The sequence below is a fragment of the Oncorhynchus keta genome, chromosome 14 (assembly GCF_023373465.1).
Source record: "Oncorhynchus keta strain PuntledgeMale-10-30-2019 chromosome 14, Oket_V2, whole genome shotgun sequence".
In the NCBI taxonomy this organism is placed as follows: domain Eukaryota; kingdom Metazoa; phylum Chordata; class Actinopteri; order Salmoniformes; family Salmonidae; genus Oncorhynchus; species Oncorhynchus keta.
In genome coordinates, this window is record NC_068434.1 from 57,542,475 (window position 1) to 57,559,165 (window position 16,691).

The window sequence follows — 16,691 nt, forward strand, 5'->3', positions numbered from 1 at the left end:
AGAATAGACGGCATTTAGGGTTGTTTATGTTTGACATTGATAAATATTTTATAGCCTACTGAATTGAGTGCAAAAGCAGAGTACATTTTGAAGGTACTTTCAGTCACTGTTTTGATCATGACCTTAGAGGAAGAATACATTTTTGTGCTTTGTCTTTCTATGATTTAAAATATGTTATGTTTTATTTGTGCAGTCACTACGATGTGTGTTTCAAGAAGAAAACGCATATCCACTTAAACATTTCTGTTAAAGGCCTCCCGAGTGACGCAGTGCTAGAGGCGTCACTACAGATTCTGGTTCAATCACGGGCTGTGTCGCAGCTGGCTGTAACCGGGAGACGGCGCACAATTGGCCCAGCGTCGTACGGGTTAGGGGAGAGTTTGGCCGGCTGGGATGTCCTTGTCCCCATCGCGCCCTAGCGACTCCTTGTGGCGTCCGGGGGCATGCACGCTGACTTCAGGTCGCCAGCTGTATGACACAGGTGCGGCTGGCTTCCGGGTTAAGCGAGCAGTGTGTCAAGAAGCAGTGCGACTTGGCAGGTCGTGTTTTGGAAGATGCATGGCGCTCGACCTTCGCCTCTTTCGAGTCCGTACGAGAGTTGCAGTGATGGGACAAGACTGTAACTACCAATTGGATATCACGAAATTGGGGAGGAAAAAAGGGGTTAAAAAATATAATAATTGGACATTTCAAAAATATATATAAAATACAAAAATATTATGTTAATAGTTAGCATTCTTACTTGTGGTGCCCAAACCTTGTCGTCTGTTCGTGTGTGTGGGGGAAGGCGAGTGTTCTGTTTGTGTTAGAGAGATTTCAGAGGTCAGAGATAAGACGGATGACCTTGTGCAAAGACTTTTCATTAATAATTGCCATTTTATTTTACTGTTCTTTTAAAGTTTTGTCCCCTTAAATTCCCTTGACCTGCCTATAAAAGTTAGATGAAAAATACATCTTCAAGTATTCACATCTTTTGGGGGTGGGGCAATTCCATTTCCTTAATCAACTTGAGTAAGAATATAATTGACCTCAGTCCTCACCACTGTCACAAGTAGATATTTTTGGACTGAAAGGAAATGCTTGGATCTGAAATAACAATTATACAATTGCTCCGCCAATGATTGAGGGTCATAGGAGTGGGCACTCATTTAATATAAGCAAAGTGACGAAACACACTGGACATATCACACTGTAGGATTGTGGCAAAAACGCATTGAATCAACACAGAATGCCTACTCATAAGGTAATACTCAATTGTAGTAGAATAGAAAAGAATGTTTCTGACCACTACATTCTTTATGAAAGGTCCTATCGCTTTGAACTGCTTTCTTGATTTCTTTAGATCACACAGCGCACCTATTTGAAAGTTGAGGCTAGACATTGCAGCGGCCAATCGAGAGTGTATTTGATTGTGCCTTCTTTTTGATGCAACACTTCAACACACGTTGGTCTAATTTGAGCCACCTAACAGGTTAGAACACATTGCTATGGTTGAAGAACAGTTACATCATTGTCATCATCATCATATAGAATTTAACAAGCGTACAAGAGTCATAAGTTTGTAAAAACCCTTTCCCTACTACAGACACCTAACTTGCCCTTTTAAGGAACAACACATACGTTTGTGCACACCCAGTTTGTGCACACCCAGTTTGTGCACACCCAGTTTGTGCACACCCAGTTTGTGCACACCCAGTTTGTGCACACCCAGTTTGTGCAACCTAATTGTACGATAATGGTCATGGCTCTCATTGAGATGCTGCTTGGCAAATTCAAACCACCTCTTTTTCCACCGTCAGCTCTGCAGGGAGCTTAAGCACCAGTAGTAAATGTCATATTCATAGACATCATTCACGCAATAACAAACACTTAACAATCTTGTTGTAAAATAACTTTTTCATGTAATAGTTAACGCCAACCCATTACATTTTCCCAGTGCAGGCCCACCCAAGCTTCCAGTGTCAGACATGGGTCAACGTAGGGTTAAATACGTGGGCATGTTACAGAGGGGTGAGGTTGTTATAGGTGACACAGCCTGTTTTGTTGGGGAGGCGATGTGGCAGAGTGCCCTCTTGTACCTGTGCTACTGAGCTGTTGGTGCCAGCCCTTGTTGCTGGAGGAGGGGGCATGGAGGGCATTGGGGGTGGGAGTGTGTTCCCAGCAGTCAAAACGGGTTGAAATAATGTAATTACATCGTGTATTATTATTGGTTTTGTTAAGCTGGTAGTAACTGTCATTTTCTGGGTTAGGCCCAGGAACAAACCCCAAAAAAAGGACCAGCTGTTAAAAGTATAGACTCGAACCAACTTTCAGTAGTTATTATTTTTCCACCTTTCGTAGTTTAGCACTTTATCATTCCAGTAGAAATGTCTGTGATGGGTATATTATATTGGCATTGATAGCTGTTAATACGTACAAGTCCTGTCCATTACGTTGATTGTTTTTTGGGGGATAGTGCAGCGCCCTCTTTGAGCGCCGTCCAGTGTTTGTGCTCTTCTGTCCGATAATAATTCAATCCGTTTCTCTTCCATGCTCTCTCCCCCTGCAAGGAGCGGAAGGTACACAACCTCTGCTGTGTTTATTTGTTAGCGGTTATGCCATTTTTTTGGTTGGGTTATTTTTCCACAATTGTTTTTAGCTGTGTGTGGCAAATGTTATTTTATGTGTTCTCATCTCTGTTTTCATATGGAATTTCCATGTATTCAAAGCATTACATGGGCCACAGTGCATTTGCATTAGTCGGGAAAACCGGATTTAATAGCAGTCACCATTGCTTCACTGTTGCTTCACAATAGCTTTGCTGATGCACACTAAGGCACTATAGTGCGAACAAATTGCCATATTATAGTTTCATTCAGCAAGTAATCATTAATAGCACTCACTTCATCATAGACCTTCCCACAATGCATTTCTACTCACCTAACCCCAGCCCATGTAAGCATTCAATCATGGAAACTTCTGTTTTGTGCTTTCCTATTTCTTTTTGGTAGCGTTTAAAAGCTTGCAAATACCATCCATTTTTCCCTTTTAGTATTGACTAGATGAGAATTTAACGTTGTTCATTTTCTATCTGAAATGTTTAATTTCAGCCTGTTGTCATTGAGTTGCTAATGTTCTGTCTTGCTGTTTTTGTTTGTTTTTTGTTTTAGGTTTTCATAGAGCTGAATCACATTAAAAAGTGCAATACTGTGAAGGGAGTCTTTGTCCTGGAGGAATTTGGTAATTACCCCATCTATTGATTCTAGGTCTGTACTCGACACGGCAGTAACTCAGCTTCACGACAAACGCAACGCTGACACACAGAGATAGCAACTGTAACGACTCGGGGTTCAGTGGATTCACAACAGCTCTTGCTTACCTCGGGGCAAATATAGTCCGTGTTAGAATTAGCTAGTTTCATTTGGCAATTGAGAAGTCCAGCCCTCACAAATAGGAATGTTTGCTCATTTCATATTTATTGCTGATTTGATCAAATAAGACAAAACAACCCTATTTGTGAGATTTCTGTTTTTATTTGCTGTCATTTCATTTTGTCCAAAACTATTTTTCGTTTTTAACCATGAGATCTTAGGAGTCAGATCTGTCGTATTATGACGGAAGACTTGATGCACAGCTTGTTTCTGCATCAGACTTTCGTAAGGATCAAATGTTGGAAATGCGTGCTTTTGGGTAGGAAATGGTTTTAGGGTTCACTCGACCAAATAAGATGGTAATGTGCATGAGAGGGAAATTCATCAAAGCCCAGAGCAAAGGGAAGCAGAGCCCCAGATCTTGTTTTAACGGTTTAAAAAAAAACGCTCATTAAGAATAAAGAACACCTACGTTGATTTTATATTCTCAGCTCTCAGTTATCTTGAAAAATGGTTTCAATTTAGATTCCTAGGGGGTACTTGATCTGCTTGCTTGATCTTCAGGATAGAAGGATGCTAACTTGTTGGAAATGGACACATCTGGGTTGCGTTGAGGAGGCACAAAAACAAACCATTAAGAAAAGGAAAATGTGCTTTCTTAGGCATGTTCAGGTAGTATTTCAGCCATTTCAAAACATTTTTGCTCAATGGTGCTTACTAAATGTGATTAGTGATTCCTTTCCTGAGACCAGGGCTACTATTTAGATATTTAGAGCATTTCCTTCTTGATGTGTACAGTAGATGGTTTGTCATGGCTTATTATACTGCCATATTTTAAATCGATAACCAGTGACCAGTGAGATTGTTAGGAGAGGCCTAGAACTGTGATAGGTGATAGCCCCCATCTCTGTCAGCGCTGGACTGGGTTACTGCCGTGTCTCTGTGCTGCTTTTGTAATACGTTACCCTCATCTTTGCCGCTATGAAAACCTTCATTCTCCAGCAGGTAAAGTGCTGTCAAATTTCTCTTCTACTTTCCTCACTTAAGAGCATTCCTCCTCTCCGTTCCCACCTTCTCTCATGCCCCTCATTCTTTATGCAGAATCCCCCTCGTTCCTTTCTTGTACCCTTGCCTGAGTTTCTGCCTGTCCTTCTGACAGTTTATGAAACTTTCTGCTCCTCTCCCATCACTTGAAAAAAGCAAACCCCTCTAGCGTTGTTTTTCCCTCAATGTTTTGGGGTTTTGAGACGAAGAAACCTGGCGACTTGACAATGTGGGGAGCTGAGGGTTTTGAACTGCCCCCTTCCCCTCCCCATTTTTTCCGACCCCTACATCTCTTTCGTAGGTTCAGTTACTAATGAAAAGTCTGTCCTCCGACACTGGCTTTGAACTTGGTCTAGGGAGTTGGGCCTCATTAAAAGGACACTTCGGGATTTTAGCAATCTACTTACCCAGTCAGATAAACTCGTGGATACCATTTTTATGTCTCTATGTCTAGTATAAAGGAAGTTAGATGTAGTTTCGTGAGCCCATAAACGCCGTCATTACGCTAACGCTAGTTAGCAATGGTTTTAGTTAGCAACTTCCTTCAAACTGCACGCAGAGACATAAAAATATATAAAATAGTATCCATGAGTTAATCTGACAATGGGGAAGTAGATAAAGGGCCAAAATGCCAAAGTATCCCTTTAACAGCTTATGTGTTTATGACATCTTTAAGTGTTCAGTTTCTTGGTTAACACACTTTGTTTTTCCCCTATAATGTCCTGCTTAGTTTCTTTCCCATTCTCCACATTGTTTTACATTGTTGTTGCTGTACACATTTGTTCGTACTGTGACTCATGCACAGTCTCCGATTTTTTTATTTGTATTTTCAAGCCATTCGTGTGAGTTCTTTCCTTTTCCGTGGGCCATGTATGTCCTTCTTTACACAATCATTTTGATGCCTGTATTCAAATGGTTTGCTGCTACAAACAGTTTAATCTATTCACCAAAACAAATCTAGGAACAGTAAGTAAGGGAGGCAGGAAAAAAAACACTTTTTAGGAAACAACCAAACTATATATTTTTTTTATCAGGTGAGAAACTGAGCCAACTCATTCAGGTATACTGTTTGACATGTACCACAAGGATAAAGCTGGCGGCAAGCTAGAAGCGAGGTTGAAGTTTGGGTGGTTCTCGCAAACTAAGAAAAATAAAGAAACGAGCCAGCTTTTTGTCAGAGCTGTTTGCCACTCGCTGTGGACTGGGCAGATGAAATTCTCTAACTTTGTGAACTCATCTCTGGTGAACTATGCAGACAGTCATGAAGATGGTAGTCCGGTATGCAGACATGGTGGAAACATAACCAAACTGTCCCCAAGTTTTATTCACACACAATAAGTTTTCCATAGTTAGCTTTAAAGATGATAGATACGTAACTTAGCTGTGGCTGTTTGCTTGTCAGCATAGCTTGTAGAAAACAATGCTTTTTGCCCTGGTACAGTGCGACGCTAGCCCCTGTGTCTTTGGTCAAAAAGACATGCAAGCCGTTGATTCACTGTGAACACCTCAATTCCACAGCAACCAGAATAATGGTGAATATATAGTAGTAAAGATGTGTGTGGTTTCTACTAGAGAAAATTAATAATAATACAATATTAGTAATGTATATGCATTCACTAGAAAAGACTGACATTAGAATAGGTAATATGCATAAACAGAAAATAATATGCATAAATAGTCAAAAGGAATGTATACATAAACATAATGGCAATAATACCTAAGAAATAGACATGCATAATAAGTGGCTGTGATGTATACATAATAGGTGATACACGTAAACAATATGCATATATTGGTTGCAATAATAAACTGTGCCACTAGGCTGCAGACGAGCCCTGTAATAGCTCTAATTGCAAAGGCTGACTGACATCCGAGAAGATTCCGGAAAGGGCGGCGCTAGAGAACGACAACTCTTAAGGGCTGCGTTTCAAACTCAAAGTAGACCTAGGCCCTAAACCCTCAGGCCTTACATTTACATTTAAGTCATTTAGCAGGCGCTCTTATCCTTGAATGACATTTTTCATTGTCACATCTGAGTGTTCTTTTAAATGTCCCTTGCCCAAGCGAGGGAGAGTGTTGATTGGAGAGGCAACGTCCTTGGTGGAAATCTTGAAGTTGAGCTTAAAAACAACCAACCTAAAGCTATTCATGTTTTATTACATTTTTATTTAATCAGGGTCTGTAGTAACACCTGTAGCACTGAGATGCAGTGCCTTAGACCTCTGTGCCACTCGAGAGCACAATGTACCTAGTAAGATAACGTAGCTAGCTAGCACTCCTGTCAGGTAGCTAGCTACAGTTACCCATAGCTGGCTAGCTAGTTTTATAGTTTGGTAACTTACTCTAATGCATTTCTGAATTCCAAAACATATGTTTATGACTCTAGCTACGTTTTATAGGCTCCTCACTACGAGACTACGCCAATTTTCCAATGCTAAAATCAATGTCGTTTATATATTGTTTTAGCAAGCTAGGTTCATAATGTTTTCTAACATGCCGAAAATGCAGCCTTGTTGATTTAAATGTAAAACTTTGTGGCCACCAGAGTTTGACATGTGACTACAGATTGAATTGTGGGTGATATCCTGATACCCTGCAAGTGACCAAAGTTCTTCACTCGCTCAGATGGCAGTCAAACTGCATCCAGTTTCACTGGGGATTCCCAGAGGGAAAATTGCTAGACCAAGGGCTGAGTGGGTCAAATTAACGTGTTTGGACTGCAGCCTAGTGGGTGCCGTATTTCCCCATAGAGAATAACAGGCATAAATGGTGAACTGCCTAAATGGCCTGCAGTTACATACAACACTGTAGAATAGGAATTTACAGGTACAAATAACATGCATACATGGTAACAAAAATGGATAGAAGTAGCAAAAGGGATAGAAGTAAGATTATATGGAATATAAACCTGTACAAGATACTGTTCTGACCACGGCTTACCGCAACAGTGAATAGACCAGTTAGAGGAACCTTAATGGAAGCCTACATAATATACAGCTTAACAAGGAACGTGAACTATACGTCGTAACCCAATACTGATATATTAATTTGTAATAGACAATATATAAAAATGAGTAGCAAGGCTACATTAACTGGGAACTAGCAAAGGCTAACCAGGATAAGTTAGCAAGGCAAGATAGCAATGATGCTGTAGAATGTTACAGGAGTTATAACTTGGTTTATCTGTGGCGATTATACAACAGGCATAGCAAAAAAATTCTAATCAGATTACAGGCATAGCGATAAAATAAAATAAAAGTTTAACACCACTTTGTTTTCTCAATCACATTCAATTCAGCATTGGACAAAAGACGCGTTTAAGTTTGTTCCACCTGAGTGAGTCTGACCACAAGTCAGAGACCACTATAATGATGCACCAAATGCGTTTGAATACTTTTTGTTTTCTACTCTGTAGCGGTGCATGGGTAATATCACTGGGGAAGCCAAGCCAGGGGGAAAAAGCCATATTACAACCTATGTGTTGTGATATTTGCATTGTTTGCTCTGTAACCCCCCACACACACATTCTGAAATAGCATTTTTGTCCCACCCACTTTTATCATTTGAATGTGAAACAAAACGAGGCAACGGGGAGCTTTAGAACCATGTGGATGCCTCTGAACGGTCGGGTAGGCTGTTTGGATTATTTATCCGAATGGATTAAAAATGTGTCCCCTTCACTTCTAAAACCAAAGTTGCACCCCTGAATTCAACCACTTTTGTTTCATCACAAAACCCGGAGAGTAACCTCTGTCTGTTGAAGTCCACAAAGCATACTGCATGTAACACACAGTCACATGACCTACAGCATGGTCAAGCAAGTTGATGTTTACAAAAATTTCGGACTACTAAACAACTTTTGATTAAGAACAAAGGAGCGTTACCACAAGTTGCAAAGAAAACGGGAGCTGCCTCCACTATTCCAACACCATTTCAACATCATCAAATCATCTATTCTTACTCTAATACAGTGACAACTAAAAGATACCAAAAACAATTTAGTCCAATCAACGTAAGCTAAATATGATGTGGCTGTCCATTGGTTTTATTTGTGTGTGTGAGAATGCAGAAAAAACATGTTGATTCACCCTACTACAAGCATTTCACTACACCCACAATAACATCTGCTAAATATGTGTATGTGACCAATAAAATTTGAAACGTCAATGACATCCTCTCATGTTGACAAAACAGTCTGACTGTCATACAATATACACTTTTATTTGTTGTTATCCTAGGCTACCTAGCTAAAATGCTTGCTCGCTAGCCTAACTTCCTTTCGTGGGAGACGTTAGCTAGTTAACATTAGCCTTCTCCGTATAGCTACATAGCTATTGAACTATCATTCTCTCAGTCCAGGGTAACAATGTATGAATTTATGGTTGGATCAGAATTGCCTTTATAATTATTGCCTAGTACGGGGAATTAAATAAAAAAAAGTCCAAATCCCTATCTCTATCCATGACAAGGAAAGGGCTAATTTTAGCAAGCTAGCCACTGGAGGACAACAACTCGAGATGCAACAATTCAAATCATCACATTTTATTTGTCACGAATACAACAGGTGAATACAGTGAAATGCTTATTTACAAGCCCTTAACCAAAAATGCAGTTAAGAAAAAAAGTGTTGAAGTATTGACTAAAATAAACCGAATTTAAAAAATAACAAATAATTAAGGAGCAACAATAAAATAACAGTGAGGCTATATACAGGGGGTACCGGTACAGAGTCGGTGTGCGGGGCACCGGTTAATTAAGGAATGTAGGTAGAGGTAAAGTGGCTATGCGTGGATAATACACAGAGAGTAGTAGCAGTGTAAAAATGGGGGGTAGGGACAATGCAAATAGTCTGGGTAGCCATTTGATTAGCTGTTCATGAGTCTTATGGCTGGGGGTAGAAGCTGTTAAGAAGCCTTTTGGACCTGGACTTGTCTCTCCGGTGTCTTTGGCAATTTGTTGGGCCTTCCTCTGATACCGCTTAGTATAGAGGTCCTGGATGGCAGGAAGGTTGGCGCCAGTGATGTACTGGGCCGTACACACTACCCTCTACACACTACCCTCTAGTGCCTTGCGGTTGGAGGCCGAGCAGTTGCCATACCAGGTGGTAACGCAACCATTCAGGATGCTCTCGATGGTGCAGCTGTAGAACTCTTTTTTTTTTTTTTCCCTTTTTTTTTCCTGAGGACCCATGCCAAATCTTTTCAGTCTCCTGAGGGGGAATACTGTAATTGCTGGACTATTAAGCGCACCTGAATATAAACCGCACCCACTGAATTATAAAAAAATATGTATTTTGTACATAAATAAGCCGCACATGTCTATAAGCCGCAAGTGCCTACCGGTACATTGAAACAAATGAACTTTACACAGCCTTTAAACGAAACACGGCTTGTAACAAAAATTAAACAGTGGCCTACCAAGAAAGTCATTGGTCACTATCTTCCTCCTCCTGTGCACTGAAACCACTGAAGCCATCTCCTTTGGTGTCGGAGTTGAATAGCCTCAGGATGGCTTCATCCGATGTTGGATCGTTTTCATTGTCGCTCTCGTCACTTTCATCCGGAGGCAAATACCCCGCTGAGCTCATGCTGCCCCTTCAACACGCAGCAGTCCAGCCTTTCGAAACCCGTTGATGATAGTGGATTTTTTGACAATGCTCCACACTGTCAGGACCCACTGGCAGACTTGACCATAAGTTGCTCTTCGCATGCGGCCTGTTTTAGTGAAGGATTTCTCCCCACTTGTCATCCAAGCCTCCCACTGAACAGGGAGCGCCACCTTAAATGCACGATTTACACTGATGTGGAGTGGCTGCAAATACTTTGGGCCATCTGCTTTTCTTCCCTCTGAAAGCTGTTGTTGTCTTTTTGCACTGAGTCAGTTCGTCACGCTGCTTTCCAACGTCTTATCGACTCATTAAGGCCAAGCTCCCGTGCAGCAGCTCTATTTCCTTTTCCAACAGCCAGATCGATCGCCTTCAACTTGAAAGCTGCATCATATGCATTTCTCTGTGTCTTTGCCATGATGAGGGTGACAAAATTACTACCGTAATCAGAATGACGGGAAGTTTGAGCGCGCTCGATTTACGTCACATTATGTGACGGTGCTCAGTTTTTTGGCGGCATGAATCTTGTGAAAGTGGGAAAAATCCTTAAATTAGCTGCGTCATTGTATAAACCGCGAGGTTCAAAGCGTGGGAATAAAGTAGCGGCTTATAGTCCGGAAATTACGGTAGGTGTTGTCGTGCCCCCTTCACAACTGTCTTGGTGTGTTTGGACCATGATAGTTTGTTGATGTGGACACCAAGGAACTCAACCTGCTCCACTACAGCCCTGTCAATGAGAATGGGGGTGTTTTCGGTCCTCCTTTTTCTGTTGTCCACAAACATCTCCTTTGTCTTGATCATGTTTAGGGAGAGGTTGTTATCCTGGCACCACACTGCCAGGTCTCTGACCTCCTCCCTATAGGCTGTCTCATCGTTGTCGGTGATCAGGCCTACCACTGTTGTGTCGTCGGCAAACTTAATGATGGTGTTGGAGTCGTGCTTGGCCGTGCAGTCATGAGTGAACAGGTAGTACAGGAGGGGACTGAGCACGCACCCCTGGGGGGCCCCCGTGTTGAGGATCAGCATGATGGATGTGGTGTTAACTACCCTTACCACCTGGGGGTGGCCCGTCAGGAAATCCAGGATCCAGTTGCAGAGGGAGTTGTTGAGTCCCAGGGTCCTTAGCTTAGTGATGAGCTTTGAGTGCACTATGGTGTTGAACGCTGAGCTGTAGTCAATGAACAGTATTCTCACATAGGTGTTCCTTTTCTCCAGGTGGGAAAGGGCAGTGTGGAGTGTAATAGAGATTGCATCATCTGTGGATCTGTTGGGGCGGTATGCAAATTGGAGTGGGTCTAGGGTTTCTGGGATAATGGTGTTGATATGAGCATTTGAATGCACTACATGGCTACAGATGTGAGTGCTATGGGTCGGTAGTCGTTTAGGCAGGTTACCTTGGTATTCTTGGGCACAGGGATTATGGTGGTCTGCTTGAAACATGTCAGGGAGAGGTTTAAAATGTCAGTGAAGACACTTGCCAGTTGGTCAGTGCATGCTCGGAGTACACGGCCTGGTAATCCGTCTGGCCCTGTGGCCTTGTGATTGTTGACCTGTTTAAAACTTCTTAACGCTACCCATCCCTTAAGCGGGATAATTGTCATCAGCAACCGCTAAATAGCATAGCGCCTCAGTCAAATAATATTACTAAAAATATTCATATTCATGAAATCACAAGTGCAATATTGCAAAACACAGTTTAGCCTTTTGTTAATCCATCTGTCGTCTCAGATTTTGAAATTATGCTTTACAGGGAAAGCAATCGAAGCGTTTGTAAGTTTAAACATTAAGTACGCTTAGCATCAGGTAGCTTGGTCACGAAAATCAGAAACATAAAGATGATTTTTATATCCAAAATACCTCTGTTTGTTTGGCACATTATGTTCATAAATCCACAGGAAAGAGAGGTCACGACAACGCAGACAAATTCCAAATAATATCTGTAATGTCCACAGAAACATATAATCAATCCTCAGGTTGTTTTTAAAATATATAATCGATAATATATCAACTGCAAATGTCTTTCACAGTAGGAGAGGAAAAAGTCGTTTGTAAGTCGCTCTGGATAAGAGCGTCTGCTAAATGACTTAAATGTAAATGTAAAAAACAATAGCTGCCCAAATTCTGTTGCGCTAGCAAAACTCATGTGACCACTTGGCACGATGTTATTGTTCTGGCTCATTTTTCAAAATAAAAGCCTGAAACCATGTCTGAAACTATGTTTGAAGACTGACACCTTGAGGAAGCGATAGCAAAAGGAATCTGGTTGATATCCCTTTAAATGGAGCAATGGAAGGCTATGGAACATGGAGTTTTCAAAATAGAAGCCACTTCCTGGTTTGATTTTTCTCAGGGTTTCGCCTGCAATATCAGTTCTGTTATTCTCACAGACAATATTTTGACAGTTTTGGAAACTTTAGAGTGTTTTCTATCCTAATGTCAATTATATGCATATTCTTGCATCTGGTCCTGAGAAATAGGCAGTTTACTTTGGGAACGTTATTTTTCCAAACATAAAAATAGTGCTCCCTAGCTTCAAGAGGTTTAAGGCTATGGAGAGTGTGATCACACAGTCGTCCGGAACAGCTGAAGCTCTCATGCATGCTTCAGTGTTGCTTGTCTCGTAGCGAGCATGGAAGTTATTTAGCTCGTCTGGTAGGCTCGTGTCACTGGGCAGCTCGCGGCTGTGCTCCCCTTTGTAGTCTGTAATAGTTTACAAGCCCTGCTACATCCAACGAGCGACGGAGCTGATTTAATACGATTCAATCTTAGTCCTCTATTGATGCTTTGCCTGTTTGATGTTTCGTCGGAGGGCATAGATTGTTTTCCTATAAGCGTCCAGGTTAGAGTCCCTCTCCTTGAAAGCGGCAGCTCTACCATTTAGCTCAATGCGGATGTTGCCTGTAATCCATGGCTTCTGGTTGGGGTATGTATGTACAGTCACTGTGGGGACGACGTCATCGATGCACTTATTGATGTGGTGTACTCCTCAATGCCATCGGAAGAATCCCGGAACACATTCCAGTCTGTGCTAGCAAAATAGTCCTGTATCTTAGCATCTGCATCATCTGACCACTTCCTTATTGAGTGAGTCACTGGTACTTCCTGCTTTAGTTTTTGCTTATAAGCAGGAGGATAGAGTAATGGTCAGATTTGCCAAATGGAGGGCGAGGGAGAGCTTGTACACGTCTCTGTGTGTAGAGTAAAAGTGGTCTAGAGTTTTTGTTTTTTCTCTCTGGTTGCACATTTAATATGCTGGTAGAAATTATGTAAAACGGATTTAAGTTTCCCTGCATTAAAGTCCCTGGCCACTAGAAGTGCCACCTCTGGATGATCATTTTCTTGATTGCTTATGGCCTTATGCAGCTCTTTGAGTGCTGCCTTAGTGCCAGCATCGGTTTGTGGTGGTAAATAGACAGCTACGAAGAATATAGATGATTAACACTCAAATAGTCTTGTCTACAGCTTATCATGAGATGCTCTACCCCAGGCAAGCAAAACCTTGAGACTTCCTTAATATTAGATTTTGTGCACCAGCTGTTATTTACAAATAGACACAGACCGCCACCCCTTGTCTTGCCAGAGGCAGCTGTTCTATCTTGCCGATGGACTGAAAGCCCCGCCAGCTGTATGTTATCCATGTTGTCTTTCAGCCACGACTCGGTGAAACATAAGATATTACAGTTTTTAATGTCCCGTTGGTAGGATAGTCTTGATCTGAGCTCATCCATTTTGTAATTCAATGATTGCACGTTGGCTAATAGGACTGATGGTAGAGGGGGATTACTCACTCGCTGTCGGATCCTAACAAGGCACCCCGACCTACGTCCCCGATATTTCTGTCTCTTCTTCATGCAAATTCCGGGGATTTGGGCCTTGTCGGGTGTCTGAAGAAAATCCTTTGCGTCCGACTAGTTAAAGAAAAAATCTTCATCCAGTACGAGGTGAGTAATCGCAGTCCTGATGTCCAGAAGCTCTTTTCCATCATAAGAGACGGTGGCAGAAACATTATGTACAAAATAAGTTACAAATAACGCAAAAAAACCACACAATTGGTTAGGAGCCCGTAAAAACGGCAGCCATCTCCTCAGGCGCCATCTCTCAATTTTATTGAGTGAAGCCAAATCCAAATTGGCTTCCCTTGACACTTTCTTGATTCGCCCAGGAGCTTTCAAAGTTGAGCTCACTCAGTTCAGCGCCACGCTGATTGGCTATTCTTTTATTTACAAAATATCAAGGGAGGTCAAATGCTCGCTGGCTTCCCTTGCATTCAATGCTACGGGTGGCAACAATGTCATACTCTAAGACCAGACAGCATCAGATACAGTGGGGAGAACAAGTATTTGATACACTACCGATTTTGCAGGTTTTCCTACTTACAAAGCATGTAGAGATCTGTAATTTTTATCATAGGTACACTTCAACTGTGAGATACGGAATCTAAAACAAAAATCCATAAAATCACATTGTATGATTTTTAAGTAATTCATTTGCATTTTATTGCATGACATAAGTATTTGATACATCAGAAAAGCAGAACTTAATATTTGGTACAGAAACCTTTTGTTTGCAATTACAGAGATCATACGTTTCCTATAGTTCTTGACCAGGTTTGCACACACTGCAGCTGGGATTTTGGCCCACTCCTCCATACAGACCTTCTCCAGATCCTTCAGGTTTTGGGGCTGTCGCTGTGCAATACGCACTTTCAGCTCCCTCCAAAGATTTTCTATTGGGTTCAGGTCTGGAGACTGGCTAGGCCACTCCAGGACCTTGAGATGCTTCTTACGGAGCCACTCCTTAGTTATCCTGGCTGTGTGTTTCGGGTCGTTGTCATGCTGGAAGACCCAGCCACGACCCATCTTCAATGCTCTTACTGAGGGAAGGAGGTTGTTGGCCAAGATCTCATGATACATGGCCCCATCCATCCTCCACTCAATACGGTGCAGTCGTCCTGTCCCCCAAAGAATGATGTCTCCACCTCCATGCTTCACTGTTGGGATGGTGTTCTTGGGGTTGTACTCATCCTTCTTCTTCCTCCAAACACGGCAAGTGGAGTTTAGACCAAAAAGCTATGTTTTTGTCTCATCAGACCACATGACCTTCTCCCATTCCTCCTCTGGATCATCCAGATGATTATTGGCAAACTTCAGACGGGCCTGGACATGCGCTGGCTTGACCAGGGGGACCTTGCGTGAGCTGCAGGATTTTAATCCATGACGGCGTAGTGTGTTACTAATGGTTTTCTTTGAGACTGTGGTCCCAGCTCTCTTCAGGTCATTGACCAGGTCCTGCCGTGTAGTTCTGGGCTGATCCCACACCTTCCTCAGGATCATTGATGACCCACGAGGTGAGATCTTGCATGGAGCCCCAGACCGAGGGTGATTGACCGTCATCTTGAACTTAATAAATAAAATAAAATGCAAATTAATTACTTAAATCATACAATGTGATTTTCTGTATTTTTCTTTTAGTTTCCGTCTCTCACAGTTGAAGTTGTACCTATGATAAAAATTACAGACCTCTCCATGCTTTGTAAGTAGGAAAACCTGCAAAATCGTCAGTGTATCAAATACTTGTTCTCCCCACTGTAGATGTCCTACACATACAGAGACAGAGGGGCACTGTGTTGCTCTCTCGGGTGCTTTCTACATTCAGCCTCTTGCAAATTGATGGAAAATGATGAAAAGACTAAAGATAGATATATTTTTGGTCAATTTTTCAGGGAAGCCTGGCTTCCCTTGGCATCCATGAATACACACCACTGCTTCAAATGCCCCATAAGGGGTAAGTAATCCAAAAGTAACTGAAAGTAATCAGATTATGTTACTGAGTTTGGGTAATCCAAAAGTTACGTTACTGATTACAATTTTGGACCGGTAGTAATTGTAGCGGATTACATTTACAAAGTAACCTATCCAACCCTGCTCGTGACTGAGGTAGAAGAGGATTCTTCACCTACAGGCTTTCTTAGCGCATTATTGAACTTTGCTTCGCAAACACTATAATTTGAGAGGGTTTATGAAGAACATATTTTATGTCTGCAAGAACCACCCAAAGTTGCAATTCGATTCTACTGTCCCTCCCCCTTAAATATCAAATATATTTGCTAGACCTAGCAGTAGCAGAAATGTAATGTTGACAATACCACACTTTTTCAGATAGTATATGAAAGTATCCACCGTCTTGGACTTCAGGTTTTTATCATGCCCAAGTAAAGCGTGTCTGTGTTTTGATTTGGTCCAATCTAGCATATACCCAAAGCAAATCGGGTAGCATCATTTTCGAGATAAGTGTCAACTCTGAACCAGTTCAGTACTTGTGGACTCTCTTGGCCCACAGCCTCTTTTGCGCACCCTCTCATAGTCTGAAAACATTGGTCACATGCTACACCCCCTGCTACCCCCAGCTCTCACTTTTTCTTAAAGGGGGGTTTCAACCTCTTGAATCCTTTGTTTTGTCTCTTGCACCTGCACTTGTAGTTCCTGAAACTAAAGAAGTGGTGATCCACAAGTACAAGACACCCATGGTGAGTTGAACTCTTCCGCTGTCGTAGCTAACGCCATACTCTTGCCATTCAATAGCCACCAGATCTGTTTTAACAGTACTGCATAGCAGATATGTCCTGACACAATTTTGAAGAGTAAATACCTTTTAATTTCTAAAATGCATGTAATATACATTTTTTCAAATAA

General features: G+C 41.8%; 1 protein-coding gene across 14 annotated transcripts in view; it reads left to right on the forward strand.

Annotated features, from left to right (window-relative positions):
* LOC118393661 (MAP kinase-activating death domain protein) overlaps window positions 1-16,691 on the forward strand; it is an 85,242-nt gene that overhangs the window by 64,966 nt on the left and 3,585 nt on the right. For 12 of the 14 annotated variants that reach the window (XM_052461960.1, XM_052461966.1, XM_052461959.1 and 9 more), the window contains 2 exons: window positions 3,150-3,219; window positions 16,479-16,525. In XM_052461960.1, the coding sequence (XP_052317920.1) occupies window positions 3,150-3,219; window positions 16,479-16,525 (117 nt within the window). The other 2 variants (XM_052461968.1, XM_052461969.1) reach the window with 2 other exon arrangements.